This window comes from Gobius niger (assembly GCF_951799975.1).
Source record: "Gobius niger genome assembly, chromosome: 14".
Taxonomy (NCBI): domain Eukaryota; kingdom Metazoa; phylum Chordata; class Actinopteri; order Gobiiformes; family Gobiidae; genus Gobius; species Gobius niger.
The window spans coordinates 15596627-15622321 of NC_136865.1; the positions used below are offsets into that span (position 1 = coordinate 15596627).

The 25695-nt window shown below is 41.2% G+C and overlaps 1 protein-coding gene across 1 annotated transcript; it reads left to right on the forward strand.

Annotated features, from left to right (window-relative positions):
- The first annotated feature begins 1008 nt into the window (after positions 1-1008).
- On the forward strand, positions 1009-25591 carry elp2 (elongator acetyltransferase complex subunit 2). The gene is made up of 22 exons (XM_079570670.1): positions 1009-1148; positions 1302-1380; positions 2023-2093; positions 2185-2329; positions 2724-2801; positions 3253-3317; positions 3403-3472; positions 6506-6652; positions 6787-6882; positions 7246-7346; positions 13595-13726; positions 14019-14168; positions 14240-14431; positions 14511-14580; positions 14788-14883; positions 17780-17837; positions 19341-19413; positions 19547-19739; positions 22675-22793; positions 24420-24550; positions 24624-24731; positions 25059-25591. The coding sequence occupies exons 1-22, from the start codon at positions 1017-1019 to the stop codon at positions 25255-25257; spliced, it is 2505 nt and encodes an 834-aa protein (XP_079426796.1). The 5' UTR covers positions 1009-1016; the 3' UTR covers positions 25258-25591.
- Positions 25592-25695: the final 104 nt, after the last annotated feature.

The window sequence follows — 25695 nt, forward strand, 5'->3', positions numbered from 1 at the left end:
TCCAAACCTTCAGAGACACTAGGAAGAGGAACAACAATAGAGTGACAGGCACTATTTATTTCCTGTCAAAGTGCTGCGCTGATGTCTTTGTCACATACAGCAGTGGAACACTATCACACACACACCCATTTTATTGGGCGCTTTATCCATGTTTGGTGCATAGTCATTTATCACAAATTGTCATTAGAGTTCACAGATGTGCCCTGATCATATAAACTGGCTGCTTGGAAAGCCTTTGTGACAAAATTGTGTCATCAACCTTTGCAATCCAAAGGACCCAGAGGAGAGAAGTAGAAGACGAATCTCTTGCAGCCAACTTAGCTTGCAACCAGTCATCTTACTTCAGAGTAACATCTAACCATCCTGTGCTCAAAAACAGCAAGCCTACTACATTTTCTACCACCCAGCTGCTACTGCTACTAATACATTTAAACATTATCTTGAGCTTTTACTTAAAACTTAACTTCACATTTTTGTTTGTATAAAATATGTATATAAAAAAGGAGTGTACATGCAAAGTTGTGCGAAGTCTGAAAGTTTGATGATGAAGATGATATTATTATTATTATTATTATTATCATTATTATTATTATTATTATTATTATTATTATTATTATTATTATTATTATTATTATTATTATTATTATTATTATTATTATTATTATTATTATTATTATTATTATTTCTGATATACTTACTGTAAGGCAGGTTCATGAAAGAGGAGTGAACTTACAACCTACGAGAGAAGGCTTAGATTTATGATGAGATGGCACCCTCTTGTGGGAGTTTGCACGATTGCAATGCTACTCGCCTCGGTAAAGCAAAACAGATTGTATTGTGAATGGTAATTAAAACACTGCTCGTTTTTGTACATGTGTTAGTCATCATTTATGGGTTGAACCTTTTTTTTTTTTAAGTAAGGGGCAGCACACTGACTGTAACAACAAGCAGCGGAACTACTGTTTTGTCACTTGTTTGGGCATTGCCCGATTTATTGCAACACCTTCGCCTTCAACATGGCGCCGTCCGTGTTCAAAACATGCCATGTCGCTTGTTGTGCGAACAGGACACCAAATGTAATTTCTTGGAGTAGAGGAGGAACTGTAGCGTTTGGGACATGCAATTCAGTAGCTCTTTACAACCCTCAGGTGCGTCACGGACAGTTTACCAAACACATTAAACTCCCTCTGTGTGACTGACCAATGTATGTGGTCATTGCATTTTTCTTAACTCCATTCCTTCTGTGAGACCGCATCCTTTCCTCCGAATTAACATTTGTCCTCACTATTGCCTAACTTCAGGAGAGAAGCATTGTCGCTTTGCTGAACGGACACACAGGCAGAGTGAACGCAGTGCAATGGATCCACAGAGCTGACTGCGGTAAGTGACGTCATCTCAACATCAACTCAACACCATCTCAACATCAACTTAACATCATCTCAACACCATCTCAACATCAACTTAACATCATCTCAACACCATCTCAACACCATCTCAACATCAACTTAACACCATCTCAACACCATCTCAACATCAACTTAACATCATCTCAACACCATCTCAACACCATCTCAACATCAACTTAACATCATCTCAACATCAACTCAACAACTTCATCTCAACACCATCTAAAGATCAACAGTTGTGACTAAAGAGTGCATACAGCTACCATCAGACTCTGTTAATGTCTGATTAGAGATTGATTTATTGATCTTTTGATAGCCGGTATGACAATAGTCTAATAACATTTTGCTCTGACATTAGTCTTTTTCTATTCAGTTGTTTAATTTCAGATGATATTGGTTTGCCTGGCAGTAAAAGAAAGAGCAGTCGGATTTTTTAAACACATTAATTTGCTCCAGTTACTGTTGAGTTGACCCCTTACGTGTGATTTGCCATAAGCACTTTCTTGTTAGACTTTAGTAAATTAAAGTATTGTGCTTTAATGAAGAATAAGAAAGAATGGATTGATAATAACTATTCAAATCTTTGACTTGTCAACAACCTTTTGTTCTGTCCCAGGTTTAGAGCGTCACCTGGTCTCTGCTGCATCAGACAATCGTCTCATTGTTTGGGAAGGTCAAAATGACACAGTAAGTTGTGCCCGTCTCAAAGTAGCAAACAACTAACGAAAACAAACAACTTCTTACAGCGAAAAAGAAGCCTTAACATTACTGTTTTTAGTTCATTCAGTCAGTGGAGTGTCGGGGCCACACTGCTCCTGTTTCGTCTGTGGATGGGATTTACATGCATGACTCGCAGGTCCTGGTGGCCTCCTCAGCTTCTGACTCCACTGTCCGTCTGTGGCTCTGCAGTGGAGGAACGAGCGGTAAGACATTTCCCCCCAAAAAAACACTGTTAATATTAGATCAATACAATTTGGTTTTGTTATAGTTGCTTTTGAATTGTAAATATAGCTGTACAGCACTAACTGAAAATAAATCATTCAGTGGTAAGTACTCGTATGCCCTCTAGTGGTTTGTGCGCATAACAGCCTGAGTTTATTCTCAAATTAATGCTGTAATTATAATGCGTGTGCGCGCGTGCTTTACTGTACTGCAAAGGTCTGGTTGCATTGTAAACATGAACCATACATGTAAAGTATTGGTTGGTTTGTTTTTCATTGTTCACTATGTTATGTGTGGCCGTGAGAGATATTCTAATTTGTGTAATATTATGTAGCACATGTGAGACTTCATCCCATGGCGCTTGTGTGTCTTCAGCTCAGTGCCTCCATACCTTATCATTTGACGGTGGCTTCATGATGGATGTGTCTCTAGTGCTGTTGCCAGGCAGCAGAGGTAAGCTAAAGATGTTCATACACAGAGGCAGCGTTACATGTCTCCTCTCATGTCAACCGTGCCTCGCTGCTTAACTGAGTGTCATATTCAAATCCACTCAGCATTTCAAATGACTTATGTCACATTGCCCTGCTACTTTACATAGCTTATGTGAGTTTGATGGTGCACTTCTTCTTTATTTCTGTTTATGAACCTTTACTATTTGTTTGTTTTTTATTTCAAGAACACAATGAAAAAGTGTACAGTATGTACAACATAAAGGAGTCCAAAGATCACTGATAGTCAAACACAGAAAAAGTCACTGCTGCTCGAAAAGGAGTGGGATGAAGTCGAAAAGGAGTGGGATGAAGTTAATGGTTAAATGAGTGGGATGAAGTTAACTATGATGTTAATGCGTGCTGCACGCTCATGGCATTCTTGACATGGACTTTTTTTCTTTTCTTTTTTACAGTTCCCATCCTAGCTTGTGGGGGTGATGACTCCAGGGTGCATCTGTATGTACTGAATCATGGAAAGGTAAGTGCTAGAGCTTTCTCTGCTTTCTTGCTCTGTTACAAGTCCAACACTTGAAAGAAAAAAAAGCAATTTTCTTTACTCTAAGGATCTCCAAAAGGCATTGACCTTGCAAGGACATGAAGACTGGATTCGTGGTCTGGCATGGGCGCCCACTGGCAAGTGCATTTAGATTTCTTATTAAGTTTCTATTAAAAGATGGTGCACTTGTGTAACTGTTCATTTTTATGAAAAGACTAACTGTACATTCAGTCTTGTCTGTGCATGTCCTCTTATTTGCAAAATGTCAAATGTGGCCAATGGGCATTGGAAGCTTTTTGTTATTTTCAGTACCATGCTTTTGGGTTAGTAATGCATAAAGTGCATGGCTGAGAACAACAATATGCATGCAGCAAACAAACAACTATATATAGCAAATATTTACAGTTTCAACATGGAAGTTCTTTTGGGGATTTGCATTTTACAGAGTCATTGTGGCAGACAGTGATGCAAGGGTTTTGCCCAGGCCTCTATTATTATGCATCTCTCTTCAAGGGCACTTCATTACTCCGCTACATTAATGCCAGATACATAAAAGCTTCTCTATCTCCTTAAACAAGCTTCTATACCAGTGTCTCCTACTCACTCTTTGTCTAGTGCCCACTCCACATTGCTAATCCACAAGCAAAGCGGAGAGATACACACTTGTTTACATGAAAAATCCCAATAGCAGCAACACTACCATCTCTCCACTGTGATGGTACTTTCATAAATCATACTGTTCTTTTGTATCTTGGCAGATGGCAAATTGGTGCACTATAGTGCAGTTCATTAAAACTGCTACACAGCCTAGATATACTTTCCTGTCGATGTTTGTTTCAAAGGCATTTCAAAAACAGGTGGTCGTCATACTACTTGCGATGCTTTGTACACAACAAATGGCTGCAAGAATCATCAACATGAGCCAGTTGGTTCGATTTAGTGAACTTTACATTTACATTTTTATTAAAGTTTTACTACTTTGATAAATATTTCTGTATGTTTTAACTCTCCATTGTCTGTATGAAACACTGTTGTGCTCAAAAGTTCACATATCCTGGCAGAATTTTTCACAAGAATATGAATGATTGAATGATAATGACAAAAGAAACCACCAAAATGACCCTGATCAAAAGTTTACATACCTCAGTTCTTAATACGGTGTATTGCTTCCTTTAACATCATTGACATCTTGGCTTTTGTGGTAGTTGCATAAAGTGCAGATTCCAGGCTTATGCGTAACGCTTTTCCTCCAGTATTCTTTAATAACTTGCTGCATTCATCCTGAAGTCAATTTTGACCCCGAAGCTGACACATCCCCAAAACATCAGTGATCCTCCTCCGTGTTTCACTGTTGTTTCACCGTTCATCACAGGTCTTTTTGGCCTTGTCCAAATGCAACGTTTATGGTTATGGCCAAATTGTTCCATTTTGGTTTCATCATTACAAATGACATTATTTCAGAGATGTTGAGGCTTGTCTCTGTGCTGTTTGGCATAGTGTAAGTGGATACGTTCTTCTGGCGACTTGGCCATGCAGCCCATTTTTGTGCCTCCTTATTGTGCATCTTGAAACAGCTACACACCACTTTTCTTTCTCCAAGAGTCCTGTGTTTTCTCTTGGTTTTTCTTTGCACAATTTTCCTGCCAGTTGTTCCTGAAATTTTTGTTGGTCGACCTGACCATACCTTTAGCAGCCATTTAAACCCGTTTTTCCAACTTGTGTGCATATTATCAGGCCAAGATCACCAGTGTGTGTAAACTATTGATCAGGGTCATTTTTTTTAGTTTCTTATTCTTTATCATTATGATTTAAAAAAGGCAAACTCAGTTGTGTGTGACCATAAATGGCTTCACACAACCACTAACTATGAGTGAAAAATAAAAAATAAAAATTGCGTTATCATTCATATTCTTTGAAAAATAGTCAAAAAATTCTGCCAGGGTATGTAAACGTTTGCTTACAACTGATTAACACACCGTAAATAATTTTGTTATTGACCTATTAGATTACCTGTACGATTATGATCACTTAACTGTATGATTGTCTAACCACCTGCCCAATAGTCTATCCAGTCACACACTGTATTTCCCAGTTGTTTCTGGCAATTTGAGATGTAATTATTAGTTGAATCAGATCAGTGACCACGTGCTTTAGCATCATTAGCGTCATTCTCATTACGCCATGCATTTTACTGTACACTGCATTTTGTCTTTTGTTTTTTCTCAAACCCTACTAATGCTTTGAGGTTTTAGTATTATTTTTTGTACCACAAAAATTGATTATAACAGTCTTAAAGGAACAGGCCACCGTTTTTCCATTCTGGGATATGTTCGTACCTGAGCTTAGATGAGTTAGTACCTCTCTGGTCTTTGTGCGTTCCCTCAGTCACACAAAAGGACCAAAGATGTTGTTAGCATTTGGCCTCTCCCAGCATATTTCTATAGCTCCAAACAGGGGTGAAGTTGAACGCTACCACGCTCATCCACGGGCACGCACAAAGACCAGACCGGTTTGTGTCGACTCGTCTGAGCTCAGGTAAGAACATATCACAGCATGAAAGAACTGTGTGCCCTTAGTCACGCAAAAAGACCAAAGATGTTGTTAGCATTTGGCCTCTCCCAGTATGTTCCTTTAGCTCCAAACGGGGTAATGTTAGAAGCGACTAAGCTCTTCCATGGGCACGCACACAGACTCGTCGTATCAACTCGTCTAAGCTCAGGTAAGAACATATCTCAGTATGGAAAAATGGTGGCCTGTTCCTTTAAAAACAAGTAGACTTATACATATATACAACCATCATCAGTGTCTTAGTCCACACCCATTAATATCCTACTTTCTCCCACTCCGCTGTTTAATGGATATTGAGAAGAAGCTGTAGTGGTTTTTAATGTGCGTATTTATCTTGGCAGGAGTTTGGCCGTTCGCTGGGCTGGGAGCCATTGGACTAAAACTAAAATGCAAAATCAGAGCCGGGGAAAGGGCTTTCGCCTAAGACCTGGCCTGTGCTCCCGCTGTCTTACTGGCACGGAGAGGAGCTTTGTTCTCTACAGTCCACATTAAATTTTGTTTCTAGTTGCCGTAAAGAATAGCAGATCTTCGATTTTTTTTCTACGTTGTCTTTGCCGTTTTTACGTGTGTAAGGTTTTGAGCCCTTTTTTGTTTGCGTTCAGGTGGGGAGCTGTTATTAGCCAGCTGCTCACAGGACTGTCTCATCAGAGTGTGGAGGCTTTATGCCAAGTCTGGGACTGACGCCCATTCAGACGATGATCCCACCATCATCAAAATGAAAGAGGATATTTTTGAAGTGAATGAGAATGGTGAGTGACCCCGTACGAAGTTAGTGGAAAACATGCTTCCGTTCAACTACTGAGAAGAGCTGATATTAAGTATATCTATATGGTTGATTTTCTTGTGTGATCAAAAGAGTATAGCATAATTCCTTTTGCTGCAGATATATCCTGGACGTTTGCTGTGTCTCTTGAGACTGTGCTCGCTGGCCACGAGAACTGGGTTTATGGGGTCCATTGGCAGCCTCCTTTTTACAGAGGTACTTTCACTCAAAACATCATTCTTTTATATGAAACGTTTCAGATAATTGCTTCCTCTGGACTCCCTTCAATAGTTGTTTTTCCATCTCTGAACATTTCTGTCTGTGCTAACCTAAGAGCGCATTTCTTTTATTTTGACTTGAAGTAAAAGCCGCAATAACTGCCACATAAAAAAGAAATGCTGATGTGAAAAGTCCCTGTCTTAATTAGTTCTCATGGGAAACATAGTATACACTTTTTGTTTACTCTAAATGTCTTGTTATCTTATCATTTATTTAGTTTAAATGTATCTTTAAACGTGTACAACCCAGTCTGAAAGTATATCAATTATTATGCCGTGTTTTTGTTGCCTGACCATGCAGATGGTGCGTTACAGCAGCCCCTCAGTCTGCTCTCTGCTTCTATGGATAAGACCATGATTCTCTGGGCCCCCGAGGATGGATCTGAAGTGTGGGTGGAGCAGGTCAGTGGAATACAAAAAGCTTCATGGCACAACCTTTACTCTCATACGCCGCTATAGACGTACAATACATTTAAACCCACATACAATACGTTCAAAATGTCCAATTCAGCTCTGATGGATTCGCTCCGACATGATCCCAGTCTCCCCCTCTTCACTCTCGCTGGTTGCTGGCTCTGACATTGAGGTGTCAGGAATAGAAGTGATAGACAGTGATGAAGAGGCGCGTATCTCTGAATTTAGACAAGCCCTCCCCCACCTCCCCGTCACTGTGCATACTGAGCCCCCTGTTTTACGGCCCATTCCCTGGCGCGCTCAACAGCTAAAGACGTGTCATAGCCTCGTCGCCGCCTTCCCTGCTCTCTCATCCTTGATCCGTGTGTCCGCTTCACCCCACACATTTGGCCCTAAATTCACTTTCATATTTTTTTTTCCCTCTTCGTTCCCTCGCTTCTGCACTCGCCACCTTGTCTGTGTGAGCTCTAACAGCTGCTGTTGTGCCAGAATGGGGCTAAATTTAACACAAGTGTGGTTGGCGAAGAAGAAGCGGTTTTCTGCCCATCTGCCCCAGCTTTTCAATTCAATTATTATTATTTTTTTCTACCTCTAGCAAATTCTCACGAGATTTCCCTGTACCTTGAATTGCCTTTATACATGACGCAGGTGCGATTACACTTGGGGTCATTACGCACACAGATCGTAGGTACGCGCGCACAGATTTTGCTCTCGCCGCGGCAGTTGCTCTCCCCGCGATCGCACTCAGAGGTGTTGAAGATGGTGGGTTCGATCAGAAGCTTTTTGCGCCTTTGATCTCATCATTCACATCCTCCGAAGCAGTGACGTGAAAGTTCCCCCGTCCTCTCCGTCTCTTCTTAACAAAGGAACTATGATTAGAGCCCGAAGCTACTTATTATTCGCCTCAGTGTGATTAGACGGAGATGGTGGTCACTGCGTGTGATGAAAAGCTGAAATCAACTCTGCCTCTGTAAATCTCTCCTCAGCTCAGCCTTTTTTATCTCGAGGCCTACGACCATAAATAAAAAATATCCATCGCCCCGCACCCACCTGGAATAACCTTTAGTTGAGTGTAAAAGTGCATAGTGTATGAGTCTCCACATCCTCTTCTCCTCTATTTATGTTCCTTCTGTACATTTTTTATTTTTTTTATTTTAAATGAGCAGCAAAGCCTTTGAACTGCCTCACCTCTGAAGCTTTGTCACATGTATCAATGGACTAGATTCTGTGTTTTTGTCATTGATTGATTGCAGCGATCCAGTAGTTTAGTGGTTAATGTTCCTCCTCTTCAAAGTCTTGCACTATATTACTTCCTACCTGCTCTCCCTTTTTTCTTCTTCTTCTTATTTTGAAGTTGAGGCACCAGGCAGAACAAAGAAAAGTAAAAGTTTTTGTTTTTTAATCTTTTGTGGTTTGTTCTCTTTTCACCACAGTGTTTTTTTTTTTTTTTTTCATTTATTTGGCAAGCTCAGTTCTTGCATTAGTAAACGTCCAGCCGTGTGTGCCTTAATTAGACGATCTTTACAAAGAACTGCTCCCCATCTTCACACAGATTAGAGTAATTGGCGAGATTTAATGGTGAGCAGGGTTAGCAGTGGGTTGGCTGAGGCCCACTGCTGCGTAAAGCACATCTTACTAACGAGACACACCGGTAATTAACATCTCCGACTGACCACAGCGGGCCACCACAATGCCTGCGGGGAGCGTCAGTCTGGGTCCGCGTGCGCTGAACAACTCTTCAGGTTAAACCCGTCCCAAAAGCTGGACTGGTGCCAATTAATCATTCAAACAAATAGATGTGTATGTCACATAGAGCTGGGACGATACACGTTGTAACTGAGGGCCGGTTAAGTATTGCAATCCAATACACAAACTGCAATATTTTATCCCGATTCCCGAATTAACTTAAAGGGGTGGTATTATGCAAAATCGACTTTTTCAAGCTTTACATCATGTTATTATGTCATTCCCTCATTAAAAACACGTATTTTTGAGTAATCTGTAAAAACTCTGATGGCAGCCATTTTAGGGATAGGTTTGCCTGAGTCCTCCTAGGAACGCCCCCACCTCCTGGAGACGCCTCCGACCTTTAGTCACCAGCCGAGTAACCAACCACTGCTCCTCAGCAGAACCCCCTCCCCACTGAAGCCACAGACAGCGTGTGGAGGAGGCGTGTCGGAAAGGGTCAGAGGTTCTTAAAGAGACAGACGCCTATTTCAAGACATTCGCTACAGCCATTTTGAGAGAGCAATTTTATACAAGGCAGTTATTCTAATTTACAGCATTTACAGACCAACAGAAGGTTTGGTCATCATTGTAGTGTGCTATAGACTTGTGCTATGTGATTGAAAAAAGCATAATACCCCCTCTTTAACACATTGGGCCAGATCTTGTGGCGGCGCACGGGGCGGCGCAGGCTCTTGGCGAATTATTTTCCGAGTGGCGGAGCTGTATGTGCCATTCGCCTCCGCCACCTGTGAGGGGCGTCACAAGAGGAGGTGACTTCACTGATGGAAACACGACTGACATTCACTTCCTCGTTTACATTGCGCTGTCTTGCGTTCTTTCTTAAGCCTTAGGCTCTCACAGGTCAAACTAAAAACTTTATTTACCCCATCGTGAGCTAAACGATGTTCACGTCTCGAGAGAAAAAGAGCTACAGCGTCCGCTGTGGCGCGGATCGGCCGCGCTTGGCGTGAACGCGAAGCAAAACAAAAGCACATGTTCACCCCCCACTCCCACACAACCGCTCTCCTGGACGCGGAGTCGATCTGGTTGGAGGAAAATGTGTGTGTCTCAACCCACTTAAATGCGCCAAGTCTGGAGTGGCAAGATCACAAAGTGCGCCCCGACTGAGCGCAAAATGTCACGCTATCGTCTCCGTTTTGATGCACAAGATCGGGCCCATTGAGTGCTGCGCTGTTTTTGGGATTTAGCTGTTGAGTGCCAACAATCCAGACCATTATTCATGATATTTGTAGCACCACAACATGTTCTATGTTATAGCTATGGACACATGCTATAGCTCATTTGAAAGGTGAGATTGTAAGCTCTCCATAGGCTCTACGTGCCTCGGTTCCTGAGAAATCCAAAGCTAAACAGAGGCTAGTTTGGATCAAAATCAGATTTTTTTCTAGATTCAGATCCATTTCACTTCTGTTCATCACAGAGCTACCAAAATCACACATAAGGTCTAGTTTTGTCATTTAAAAAACCCCAGCAAAAACAAGTTTTTCCGTTTTTGGCACTCAATGTGTTAATAAGAAAGCACAAGTTCAGTTTCCCAAATGTATGAATTAAATATAAATCAGTGTATTGATTAAAACAAAACCTTTGAATATCGCAAGTGACAGATGCATTTTAAAAGTCTGGCTCTTTTGTTTAAACCGATCAGCACCAAATTGGGATTTAACAAATCTTTGACCTCTTAACCCCCACCTGAACCGAGCACATTTTCTCCAGTTTGGCTTTACCCAAATCTAAAACCTCCTTGAAAAAAGTGTCAAAATAGCCACAAAAATGAGACAAAAACTTAGCCACAAAAAAGTGTTGAAAATGTGGTTAAGAGGTTAAGTCAAAAATGTGTGCACCGGTACACAGTGACAAAATGAAAGTGATACATAGCTGATGCACGTATCAACAAAGAAGTATTATATTGCAAAACGATATTTGCCCCAGGCCTAATGTCACAGATATCACGGATGCATTTGAAGAGGAGAGTTCATCAAGAGCCCATTGACAGCCAAAAAATGTAAGCGGTTTCTAAAATTATCTGGAATGAAATGGTAAGCTGCTTAAAAGGCTGTGATATATTGATCAAACAAGTTCAACTACGTCCACTAGTTTTTCTTTAGAATTACATGTATGTTTGACCAAATGATTAGTTGCATCTATTGATTGTTATTGGTTTGGTTAAATGGTAAATGGTCTCAACCTATTTAGCGCTTTTCCACCTACATTAGACACTCAAAGCGTTTTACAGCAAGGAACCACACACCCATTCACTCTCTCATTCATGCATCAATGCACGCAGACACTGGGGGCAAGATGGGTGAAGTGTCTTGCCCAAGGTCACAAGGACAGTGTGCACCTGCAGGAGCTAGGATTTGGACCCCCGACCTTCCGATCATGAGACCACCCGCCCCATCCTGTCATCCTTTAAACTGCCCAGATGCCACTATGTGCTTTTAGGTCTTGTCTCGGACACATTGAATGTCTGTCCCGCAGTGATATACAGCTCTCTTCCTTCTCTGTCCTTGTTGTGTCAGTCCCCCTCGCTCTTCCCCACAAGCCGCCGATAAGACCCATATTGTTCCCCTCTCGTAAACATGACAAATGATGGTTGTGATTTTTTTCCCTGTGATTTACGGCTGCCTCTTACTTGAGGATTTTAAAATCAATCTGCCTAATGTTGCATCTCGTTCTCCCTCAATTGCTCTATCTGTGTTTTACTTGTCTGTTTAGCCCCCTCAGTCTGTCTGCTTTTGTGCGGATGTGGAGGCTTAGCTTTATTGCTGTCATTAGTTGTGCTGTGTAGCGGCCCACAGACAGGCATTATTTTGAAGGTCATTGATGACCAGCACACCCTCTCTATAAAAGAGCCAGATGATTTAAGGCCACACTATATGCTGTCATGTTTGTTGTGTGTGTAACAGATGCCTTGACTGTTGATGTTCACTGCTGCAATGCTAGTGAAGCGAAACGCACCTCAGCCTCCTGCCTTTAAGCGACTGTTCCTCTGAAGTAAACAAAATTAGATGGATAAAGAAAATGTGCTCTGTGCACACATGGATGCTGAAGGAGCATGCTTTTGTGAGCATTTCAGATCCCCCCTCCAGCTGTAGTGTATGGCTGTTGTGTTCAATTTATTTCAGCCTTGCAGTTACTGTAGTTTGTAGATTAGACAGGGCTTAAGGCATCAGGCTTACCTGATGTTTACTTTTAATGCATTTCCTTGTTAATACATAGAGATCTAGGAAATAATATTAAACTGCAAATACAGTGTTTTATGTAACAATGTTATTAATTGCTAAAGTGTTTCCCCATTGAAATGCATCCATCATTTGTTTGAAGATTAACATTATAACATTTTGATTAATTTGAACATTGCTTCTTGTTATTTCTGTCAAAGCCCATAATCCTGCATAGAATTCTTGTTGTTATGCAACCGAAACAAAACCGTGTGTGTAATTTGTCTATTTATGTTTGTTTCTTTTATTTTGCGACTGTTTTAATTAGAGAAATTATCAAGGCAGTGGTTCTCAAGTTGTGGTATGTGCACCATCACATTGATTAATCTTATCAGTGATTATATTTTCATCGTCATATCGCCCAGGCGAATGGGAAGAGGATTTTTTTTCTCCCTCAAAACACCAGTAGGGAAGTTAATTAGAAAAAGGCCAGTCCTGGTGCGACCAAGATCACTTTGTGTGTCTATGTAATTGGTGCTAGCACTTGAGTGAAATTGCCTGTGGCGCTCCAGTCCACTGTTCAATGGAGAATTGCCTCAGACACAAAAGGGAAGATTGAACAGGTGCTGAAGAACCTAAAGAAGTCATTTTTTTGTACCTTATTTTTTCTTGCCAGACCCAAAAGGCAATGCTTGTGTGCTTTCTCCAATTGGATCACACAGGCTTCGCACAGTCTATATGAACTGCCCTGTGACGCCAAGCAGAAGGTCACAGGCTCTCGGCCAAATCCAATTTATGTAAATCCTTTTGTTTTCTCATGCATTTCCATTTTTTGTGATTAGTTGTTTGCATGAGGCCCAAGCACTGTGTTGAAATAGCATTTTGTTAGAATAAAGTTGAGTTTGCTTGACTCTAAAGAGGAGGCGGTGTAATTTCCCTTTTCATTTTTATGTTTCTAATGTGGAAATTGGATTTATTTTTTTGAAGCTGTGATGCAATAACTTTCTGCCTGCGTTTGTTCATAGATATTACAATGGACTCAGAAAGTGTTCAGACCTCTTTTATAGTCTCTTACTGAAATAAATCATATACATACAGTTTATATATTAGTAAAAATATTCAGTATTCAGACACTAAACAAGACTGACGTTTTCAGACTTCAACATGATAACATAGGAGTGAACAGAACGTTCGTAATACTTCCTGTATATGAGCTGAAAGGCGGTGGCTCTGAACCATAAGTGAATGTTCTCTTACCATCTGATGCCATGTGCAGATCTCCCATAGTCTGTGTTTTTACATGTGCGTTCGCGTCTTTCACACCAGGTGCGTGTTGGTGAGGTCGGAGGAAACACGCTGGGTTTTCTCGGCTGCCAGATGAGTCCGGATGGTTCCATGATCATGGCACACGCTTTTCACGGAGCTCTGCATCTCTGGTGCAAAGACCAAGGTGACAAGGTGAGTGTCTAAAACGCCGTGGTGTTTCTGCTCATGTTGGGGAACATTTCGATTCCATTTCAGATTTGATCATTTGTTTATGAGACTAGCAGTGCACTCTAGACCTCTGAAACTGATTTAGTGTCACTGACGAATGCAATTAAAGCAAATTTCTTGTTTGGGGAACTTTGATTTAGCAAACACTATTATACTTGAAGACTGTGAGAAGAGCAATCCCACTTTCACTTCTTCAGTATCTTGCAACATGCGATCACTTTACCGCTCAAACTGAACTGTTCAATTCTGTGCTCAGGGGCAGTGGGGGCCGGGGGTGGTCATATCAGGTCATTTTAATGCAGTCCAGGACCTGAGCTGGGATCCCGAGGGTGAGTTTGTCCTCAGTGTTGGCTCAGATCAGACCACCAGACTCTTCACTCCATGGAGGAAGCAGGACAGCAAGCAGGTATTTTACATGTGACCTCCATTGTACAGAAGCTAAACATATCTGGTAATGATTTTAACTTATTTTTGTAGTTGACTTGGCATGAAATCTCCAGACCTCAAATACATGGCTATGACATGCATTGCTTGGCCATGGTGGGCCGGTTTCAGTTCGTCTCTGGAGCTGACGAGAAGGTCCTAAGAGTTTTTCAGGCTCCTCGAAACTTTGTGGAAAACTTTGCCAACATCTCGGGGATCTCCAAAGAAAAGCTTTTCTCGACTGGTGTAAGTCAACTTCATCCAAACTTGCACTTTTGTCAATCATTGTTTACTTATAGTCATGGTACACGTCATCTTTTTTCAGGATGCAGCTAACCTTCCAGAAGGAGCCAGTACACCAGCCTTGGGATTGTCTAACAAGGCTGTGTTTCAAGGTAAAGTGTTCGTCACCTCAGGATCTTTTTGCCTCTTTGCCAACGTGCTTATGAGACTCGAGATTGTTTGTCAATTTGTTGGCAAAATGACTGAAAAAGCAACTTGCTCAACTAAGGTCTTCATATGACATCAGCTACAGAGAATTCCTTTTTATTTTCTTTGCCTCACACTCTCTTTTGCTTGTCTAATAACGCTTTAACTTGCAGGTGACCTTGTCCAGAAAAACCGAGAGGAAGAGGATAAGTTTAACAGAGTGTCTGATCAATACCAGGAGTCGTACTTCCACCCGCTCAACATGACAGGTAGTGGAAATGCCTCCCCCTCTTCTACATGACCTTATTTAAACCTCTCTCGTCTTGAGTGCTGCTGCCTTGCTCTACAGTGAGAGTGTGATTCATATTTTTGACATTGACGGGAGTTCGTGTCTCCCTGTTGCTGGACACTCATAACACACCGTGATATGAAGCCAGCTGGACAGGTTTGCTTGTGCCTATGTGCTGTCCCTCCAGGTCTCTTCTGCCTCAAGTCTGCTCTGCACACAGGAGGGGAGTGTGGGAAAGGGGAATGAGGGGAATATTAGTAAACTAGTAAAAACATATTTTGGTTGTAAATTAAAGTAGAGATGCACCGATCCAGCTTTTTTGCTGCCGATACCGATACTGGGGTTAGAGTATTTGCCGATATCAGATATTTACCGATACCAAGAGACTTTTTAAAAGTGTCTTTCTTTGAGTGAAAAATTGTATTGACTCCTTTCTCCATTTTGAGATCACTAAAGTCATATTTTAATGTCATGATGTTACAGATCAATTATCAATTATATCTATTGATAAACTAATGGATAAACATTAAACAAGGGTCACTGAATTGAGATCTGAGAAAACACTAAATATCCTTGGATATATGACAGGCTTTAGGTTACATTAATACAAACAACTCATATAAAGTGATCTGATCATTACAAATATGTCACATCAGTTATTTGTTAAACTAAAATACAAACATTGGCTTTGGCAGTGGTTATTTTATGGTATTATGATACTTTAGGTATTTCTGTCATAGTTTCTGACCCAGCTTTGATTAGTTTTCGTTAGCATTAGCATGCGCCCACTAGCTTTAGCATGCTATTACTAGCACGACGATCAAAAATACATTTGCGGATGTTAAAACTAAATAGGCGATTGGATTCTCCAGGTCCTTGGCTTTAAAATGATATACAGCATTCCCATATTTCGGATTTAGGTGGTAAAAGTTGTGTTTTCAAGGCGTTGAGAGCCAAAACTGGTATCGGTTCAGTATCGGATATTTGTAGCCGATGCCCGATATCGTATTTTTTCCAGTATCAGCTCCGATATCCGATACAAGTATCGGATTGGTGCATCCCTAAATTAAAGCCATGTTGCAGAACATTCCAGGTTATATGTTGCTTCGTCACAACAGTAACTAAACTGTCGCACAATGCTCATAAACACAAATGCCAGAGACGAAAAACATGCTCCTAGTCTTCAGCCTGGCACCAATTTGTTCAATTATTGATTAAAATAATAGTTTGGAAGGAACCAATGTATTTTCTGCATGAAGATGAGCTGATGATGTCCCGCTCCCCGCAAAGTTACAAATCAAGTCTCGCTCATTTTACCCACGAGTGATTGTTGCAGACAGCCAATATCATGCAGTGTAGACAAACCTATTAAATAGCCCTCACAACTTAACCTCTTAAACCCCACCTGAACTTTTTATAAGCTTCTTGAAAAAATGAAAAAACGCGCCAAAAAAACGACAGAAGAGTGACAAAAACACGACTAAAGAGTGATGCAAAAGCAACAAAAAAAGCCACAAAGGAGCAACGAGAACATGACAACAATCGGATGAAAAACCGACTAAAAAGCAAGGAAAATGGTGAAAAAGCAACAAAACACGACAAAAAAACCTACAAAAACATGACAAAATACGATAAAAAAGAGACAAAAATGTGATTAAAAAAGCAGTGACAAAAAAAGATGCGATTGTTTTGTAGGTCTTTGCTTTCAAATCAGGTGTTACACTGGCCTATAGGCTGTAAGCTCCAGTCGAGAAGCTTTTAAATAAAGTAAGATACAAGACTTCCCTCTCCAGTAGTATATCATTTACCACACAAAAGTTTCTGTTTTTTTTCTCTAATGTTTGAACTCTACTCCTTTGATAGGATTGGCTGTAGACTTGTCGATCTAAAAAGTCGCCCAAGCTGATAATTGAGTTTTAAGATTGATATAATCACAATTAGGTCAAAAGTCAAATGAAGTACATATCGCAGGGGGAGTATGTACTGTCTATTTCCTCCCGTTTACTGCGTGTCGTCCCTTCTGGACTGTCTTTCTTGCTGTAATGGAAAGAATGTAAAGGTAGGGGCAAAAGTGAAGACAGTGCAGCAGAACACTTCAAAACCCATGGGCCAGAGCGGCTGTCATCAACATGATTGAAGCCACTCCTTAATCTGCAATGCTAATTGGAAAGCAGCTTATGTGATTGCAAAGTTGAAGTATCGATGACCCCGGGCTGCGTAGGGAGCAGTCAAGTGCACAGCCTGTTGTAAGAAATGAATTTTCACTTCTCTGGCGGCTGGAGGACCTTTGTTTGGGAGACTATTGACTTATAGCTGTTGTTCTTGCATTTACAGTAAACAAGGTCGTGCAAAACTCACAGTGTGCGTGAAATCATGGTTTGCACATAGGTCTTCCTCCCCTCAGAGCTGTGAGCTGCGATGAATGCCAGATAAAACTGCAGTTGTTTCAGAATATGTTTTTAGGGGAGAAAAAAAGTGAGAGTGGTGCCAAGGATTTGTGCCAGCTAACGCTATAAGAATCCGTATGTGAATGTGAGAGAACATTGTCTGCAGGCGATCACTTGCATTCTCGGCTGTGCGTAGAGCTCTGAGTTCAGCGCGTGTTTGTGCCGCTGCTTACTTTGCCCGCTCTCCACGCTCGTGTGCCTGTCACATGCACACGCCAGGCTTTATCTGCCGCTCTATGGCTTAACAGTACAGGGATTTAAAAAGAGGGAAATTATAATAGCCACTTGGGTGTAATCCTCATTTAGTAAATTGGAAAACGGTGGTATTTGAATTTTAAACAGCGCCGTTTTCAGTGCCGTGTTTCACAAATGACAGTTATGTAAGAATATTTTGGCTGTACGGTAATTTTTGTGTGTGTACGTGCACAGAGCCCCCACCGGAGGACCATCTTCTCCAGAACACACTGTGGCCTGAGGTTCAGAAACTGTGAGTACGCCAACTCTTATCTAGGCTCCTCTTTTTTTTTAAAGGATTTATATGTTTCAAAACAGTCGATTAGGGTATAGAATTGCAGTAGTTTTAAAGCTGCATTGTCTGAAGGATTTCAAGCAGTGAAAGTCAGAGGTACTTAATGAAATCTCTCAGCTTCTGGCCACACTTGTTTCTTGTTTTGTAAATGAATGAATATCACCATTATTTCTCATTTTGTTGAGCCCTAGTTATTATTAAAGCAGCTATGTTGAGTCTTTTTGCGACTCTCTAAAAGTTCTGTATGTGTTGTCTTATAGTCAGTGTTGTTAGGTCACTACAGTGTTTAAAGTCTTCCAGATGATGCCCCTCCAGTTGTTTTCTCTTAGCTGACAGCTCGGAACAAGCAGGTGATAGTCAGCGAGCTAAAAGTAATTAAGTTCTGAATGATTAGCCGGAACGCCATCACTGTTCATGGGAGTCACGCGGAGGCACCAGTCATCCCCGATCAGTGTTTTAATTTCACACTCTGTCTGAATGTTCACCTGTCAACCGGCTCTAAAGCCTGCCATCATGTGACACCGTGGAACAACAGAATAGTTACAGTGCTCTGGATCGGAAGAATTCAGATCCCCATTATGCGGGAGCTTTTACAGAGGCTTTTCCTTTCTGTATCAGGGGCAGTAAAATATCAAGGCCCTGTCATTAAAAAGCATTAATTGGATTCAAACTGGCATTAAATCTACTTTAATTGGAAAATGATGACATTGCCCAACAGTTTTTACTGTAGTTCACTGTTCATTGAAAATACCAAAATGATTCAACCAAATTTTTTTGCTCAAAAGTCACCCGTTTTGTCTTATTCTCTTTCCTCTGTTTGATGAAATATGTACAAATCTTAAAAACATTTTATATGTGGTGATTTTATTCTGTGTTTGTGGCATTAAAATATCATATCTGGGCCTTAAAGAGCTTTAAGTTTGACTTGTTTCTGCCTGTATAAATAACCCTGTAATGGGTCTTCAGTTGTTGTATGAATACTCATGTCGCTGTAAAATGTTTGTATTTTTACCCCCCTAAACCTTTTAAATGTTTATTCTTAATGCATTATTGTATAGTAATTATATATGGGGGGCCATATCGTATCACATATCATTATTGCAATATAATTTGATATTGTTGTATTTTTTTGCTCCATCGGAGCAAGTAAAATGAAATAAAGGATGTAAATGGCTTGAGTAGATCATATTTGCGAGGAAATTAGTGTACAATAAAAAAAATATATATCACTGAATTAATCTTCCCAATCTTCTATTATTTTAGTACTTGACTGCCACATCGTAGAATGGTAGTAATAATCAGTGGAGGACTAAAAACGCCATAATTTTCTGTCCAAGGGGAAGAACTGCATAATTGCCCGAGCCGCTCTCCCCTGTGCTGTCCCCGTCCGTGTCCGCTCGCAGAGTAGTGTGTGAGATGGATGCGTGTGTACGTGAGCAGCTTGTCCTCTGTCACCTCCAGGTACGGCCACGGCTTTGAGACGTTCTGTGTGGCGGCGGACAGCGGCGGGACACTGGTGGCTTCTGCCTGCAAGGTCAGTGTCTGCAACACCTAAGAGCAGGGGGCACTCTTCTAAGCTAGAATAAATGATGTGTTGTGTAACTTTGCCAATGCGCAGTCGAATTTTCCACTGTTATTATATTTGTTTTTGTCGTCTGTTCTTTCAGGCGACTAAAGCAGAGCACGCCTCTATCCTTCTGTGGGACACAAACAGCTGGCGTCAGGTGCAGGCTCTGTCCTACCACACCCTCACTGTCACTCAGATGGCCTTCTCCCCCGACTCTCACTTTCTGTTGGCTGTTTCCCGCGACCGCACCTGGTCTCTGTGGAAGCGAAATTCCCAGACAGCCGAAAATCTAGGTAAGATTAGCTCAACATCAGTGATCATGGCCGAAGGTATACTGCTGTGAGTGTAGTGTGTGCGTGATTTAAAGTCATTGTTTCATTTTTGCTTATTTGTGAGTGACGCACTAAGTGGATAGCTCATTATTTCCAGTGAAGTAGAGCCGTGTATCCCACAGAGATTCATTTTTCAGTACGAAAGTGAATCCTATTGTAAATGTTTTTAGTGCCAGTGTAAACCGGGAGCAGGCTTTAATTGAATAATTGAGAAATATTAATAAACAAGGTTAGATTCCAAGTCCATCTGGTACCATTGGAACAGATTTCTTAATTATGAAATAGAAAGACAGGATTTCTTTGCACATGTCAGATATGATTTAAAATCGTTTTATTTATTTATGTATTCTGGGTAAATGTGCTGTGTCCCTCAACTCCTCAAGCTTTTATTACACGCAGATGAAGTGCCGTGCGTAGAAGACTAATAGCTTTGTGCCAGCCACACCCATAACAGTACAGTTATTGTTATATACTGCGGATATAAGTGGAAACGTGTCTATATGTCACCCAGTTAGTGTGTTTAGCTTGACCCCTGGCATGTGCGGGACGAGGCGGCGCAGCAGTGACGTTAATGGCTTGAGAAGGAGATTTGTTTGTAGAAGGTCATGCCTGTCAGTGGCCGCGTGCTCAGTGAAAACAAATGAGTGAGAAATCATTTGTGCGCCCCAGCCCTAAACAGCTTCCTGAACCAGGCTAAATAGTGCCGCGCCCGTGTGTGTATGCGGGCACCTACATGAGCGATTGAGCAGCGGGAAAAAGCTGACCTGAAATGCCTGCACTAGAAGAACGAAAAAGAATAATTGTAGTAAAATGTGTCGATGGTTCATTGCTTTCATTCAACTATGAGTTACATTATGGATCAGTAGAGCTTGATTATGTCTCAGTAAGCTTCAAACTATGAAACAAACAAACAACCAGATATTGGATTTATTAAAATAAGGATTACCTCATACTTTATTATTTTACACTCTGCATTACGCTGGCTGTGAAAGACATTTTAGCTGAATGCACAGTAACCCAAGAACAAAGAACAAGAGCTAGACTGTGGAATTCTCTCCCATGGGCCTAAAACTGCAGACTAACATTAACAACTTTAACAAAGGTCTAAAACAAAGGCTGGATTTGGGCCAGAGTTGTTCAGATATCCTTGAGTTTGCCTTAGGCCTTAGTCGCAAGAATTACTATATCTAATTATCGTTCAGTTAATGACAATATATTTTTTCAATATATATCAAAAGTGCATTTAGTTGCATTTTTTTTTCTTTTTTTTAATTCTACTTTATTCTACTTTATATTGAAGATATGTTAATAGGTGCATATTGTTGACATATTCTTGCCTCAATACATCATTAAACTAAAAATATTGTTATTGCGACAGGCCTATTGTGCCTTGACCTTTTGTAAATGCAATTATTATTATGTGTATATATATATACATATATATATAATTTGTACTATTCTTCACTTGGATTAATCTACAGAACTCCCCCAAGTGTTGGACAAGTGTTGACAATCCGCACATCTGTTCTGACACAATTTAGCAATACATCTGGTTCATCTATTGCTACGACCAGATTACGATATAAATAAATAAAATGACCTTTGTTGAGGAGTCACCTTTGACGTCGTACAGTGTGACATGTTTTGCCCATGTTAATGGACTTCAGTCATATATGTATATCCACAAAAACCTTGCGCACAAACTTGTTTATACTTTTAATTTTGCATAGAGCTGTGTGTATTAATGATCCCATCTGTGATCTTGTCCGCCCGTCACCCCATAGTCATTACTGCGTTGGGATAAGGTTTGAGTTCTGTTGGTTGATTATAAATAGCCCTGTGTGGTGTGTTGCTTATGTTTGAGGGGAAAGCACAGAAGGGAGGGGGTGTCCCGTCTGTTGTGGGGGGATGCTGAATCACTCAAGGTGATTGTAAAAACACACACAATGTCTGACAGAGCAGGGAAGGTTAAACGAAGTCAGAGCTTATCAAGCAAACCTCTTTGTCTCGTTTGTGTCCTATCTTTGTGGGCACTCGCTCTCCTCCTTCAACTTCCTGACTTCCATCAAGACTCTCTAATCATAGCACTAAAACTGATGATTAATTGTGCGAGGTTTGGTTCCCCTTCCACTAAAACATGCACAGTAGTGTGCCCTCTTATGGGCCATGGACTCTGAACTCTGATCTCTGAACCAAATGAAATGCTACACAAAAAATCCCAAATGACTGATGTCAGAATATTAAGAACAATATCCCTAATGTCTTAAATTTGGCTGAGATTGAACATTTTTTGCTAACCTAAGATTAAAAGAAAAATACAAACATACTGTACCTTTTTAAAAGGTGCAAATATGTGTTCATTTATACTCTCTTAATCTAGATCAATTTTTAGCCTTGTTTTGGCCCTGATTTAGTATTTTTTGTCTTTTTTTGTTTAAATAATTTAGTAAAATATTGTTTTTCATTTTGTGCAGCCCTGGATTACACCTAAATCACTGCTCAGACTCACAATACAATCTTATTTTGCCGTTTAGAGCGAGTGTTTTTTCATCTTCTTGTGTCTGCAGCAGAAATGTCTTCATGTTCAAATATCCTGACATAACGGTTGACCCAGACTTCCCCAGCAGTGCATACACTTTATCACTGTTATGCTCTTCCTTATGGGTGTTAGCAGCAGCTGCCAGGTCATAAAGCAGAGCTGACGGAGATCTGGGGCTTGTAAATGTGCTCCGCTGCGTCTGAAGTGTTTTTTTTTGGGGGGTTGGGACAGCCTCCGGAGCTGCACTCGTGCTGTAATGCCATAATCAGAGCACAGTGTGGATCCGTACAAAGAGTTGAAAGGCTGTTGTTGATGCTTGGACTCATTCTGTCGGTCTGGTGTTTGTTTTGTTTGCAGAGCACTTCTCTCTATTCGCTCACACCGCCAAGGAGTCAGCCATACACACCCGCATCATCTGGTCATGTGACTGGAGCCCAGATGGGGCGTACTTTATCACGTGCAGTCGGGACAAAAAGGTATTTTTTGTCTCTGATTTTGAGTCTATAGAACCCACAGGATTAAAGAGGGGGTATTATGCTTTTTTCAATCACATAGCTCCAGTCTATAGGACACTACAATGATGACGAAACCTTCTGTTGGTCTGTAAATGCAGTAAATTAAAATAACTGCCTTGTATAAAATTGCTCTCTCAAAATGGCTGTAGCGAATGTCTTGAAATAGGCCTCTGTCTCTTTAAGAACCTCTGACCCTTTCCGACACGCCCCCTCCACACGCTGTCTGTGGCATCAGTGGGGAGGGGGTTCTGCTGAGGAGCAGTGGTTGGTTACTCGGCTGGTGACAAAAGCTCGGAGGCGTCTCCAGGAGGTGGGGGCGTTCCTAGGAGGACTCAGGCAAACCTATCCCTAAAATGGCTGCCATCAGAGTTTTTACAGATTACTCAAAAATACGTGAATGTGCCAAGGCAACACTTCAGGCATGTTTTTAATGAGGGAATGACATAATAACATGATGTAAGGCTTGAAAAAGTCAATTTTGCATAATACCCCTCCTTTAAATGATTTTCTTCAGACTGAACAGGAAAAGGCATGCTGGCCATTTTTATCTCGTCTAAAAATGAAGTTCTATAATATTCAGACTCTTGAGTGCTTAGAGTGCTTAGGCAACTGGCCTTTAAATTATGCATCTATTTATTACATTTTAAATTAAAAACATTATAATTGTGATTCATAATAGTATGTCAACTACCGTATTAATGTAATGAATTAATTTCTTAATGCTATTTGCCAATTCCAAATTCAGATGGTGACTGTGTTAAGAGAGCATTTCATTAATTTATGAATTTTTCCTTAAATACCACTCATTTTCCTTTCTCTCCCTTGACATGGAAAACGGTTATATACATTTAGCAAAAAGGCAAGGCAACGTGTAAACAGGCATTAACCTCCCTCTCTCTTGGCTTTTGCCTTTTTTTCGAACTGCATTTGTGGTTTCTGTGCATTGTTTTACTGGATGCTTTTGTGCGTCTTTGCTGTGTTTTTGTGGGGTTCCGTTGATTTCTTTTACTGCAGAGAGTCCGTAATGGTCTTGAAGAAAGCAGCTTTTTAAAAGTTATCAAACGGCTAGCTTATGAGACCTACAAATTTGAGACCTACAAACTTCTTCTTCTGATACACTGAAGAGGTACCAAGAGCCCCCCACAGCTGCAGCACAGAGGAGGCGTCACAAGAGGAGCTACAGGAAACAAGGAAACTGCAGATTTACTGCTAAACTCTTCCAAGAAGATGGTCAAAGACTGTTGGAGAGCGGAGGGAGCTGCGTAGGAGGAAGAGGAAGGAGGAGGTGTAGCAGACCAGTGCAGGACACCACACTTTGAAACAGGGACAAACCCAGGAGGCGATGCACCGTTTCAGAGGATCAGAGGAGCACTGAAGGCAGCCAGCCAGGTTTCCTCCAGGTGCTGCAGTTTCCCCGACCTTCAAAAACATGCTGGTCAGGTTGGCCCACAGTGGGAGTGGAGCTCGGTCGCAGTGGCTCAAAACCAACACGTGAACACAATTTCGTTGTACAGTTGTACAATGACAAATAAAGCACTTACTTACTTACTTATTTATGCATGTTTTCATTATATTTCACTTGTCCAGGTGATTGTGTGGGGCGGCTTAGAAGCAGAACTCACTGATCATTGTGACATAAAACCCTGCTCTTCAATTCTGGATGTTGGAGATTCAGCCACTGCTGTCGCATTCTGTCCTGTCTTCTGCTCAACAAACTGGTAAACCTACAATTTTGACATCTCTCTAGCATCTACATTGACATCACATGGTTAATGCATCTGTTTTGTGCAGTTATCTGGTGGCTGTGGGTCTGGAGAGCGGCAGAATCCTGTTGTACAAGTGGAATCCTGGCTTGGAGCCGGACTCTGACTGGACCTGTTGCGGACAGACAGACAGCTCGTATCCTTCTGCCAAAAGCATGCGTATGATATTCAATAAATCTGCAATTTTAGACTGTAATTTAAATGCACAGCACAAAAGAAGTGCATGCGATTTTAGTAGTAGAATATATAGAATTAAGATTTCTAAAAACATTCTGAATCGTCTGTGCAAAAAATAAAGAAACAGATTATATTAGGAGTAGACGCATGAACAAATTGTCTCTCTGAACCTGTTACATTTAGATCGATTTAGAATTTGGCCAACCCAGTCTTTTGTAGAAGTTGCAGTTATTTGTGTTAAAGCTGTTGCCTTGCAGACCTCTTCCTTCACTGGCCTCTCTCCCAGACAGAGCCATTGTTTGGCGGTTAAGCGGCTCCGCTGGAGGCCCAGAGCTGGTCGTGCGGGTCATGGCCACAGCGGCGGGGTCATGCAGGAAGAGGAGAAAAACGGACAGGCTGACAGCGAGAGCTCCTGGGCACAACTCGCCAGTGCCAGCACGGACCACTCTGTCAAAATCTTCTCCGTCAACAAACAGGCTCTTTAGCACCGCCAACACTGACACCATCATGTCCGCCGCCTACTGAGGAGCTGTGGGATAGGAGCCACAGCTGCTCCCTGGCACTGCGCTCAGGCCATGAGACTATTTAGTCACAGGAGGCACAGGACCCACCACCACTGTCTGATTAAAGCCATGTCACCTTGGGCAGTTGTTCCACACTCTTCAAACTCTGCAACATTCAAGCTTTACTAGATGTATGGTGCTATGAAAACCCTTGTTCCACTACTATGGAGCTCAACTGTCCTCCCACCTGCATTCCTGTGCTGGTTCAGGAAGTAAGGATCTAGATATTTAGAAATAAAAAAAATCACATGTTTAAAAGCAGAATAGAGGCTAATCAGTGCTAACTACAGAATAAGCAGATGCTTTATAAGAAAGAAAATACCTCATCAGTGTCAAAATAGGTTTTATTGCCATTGTCGG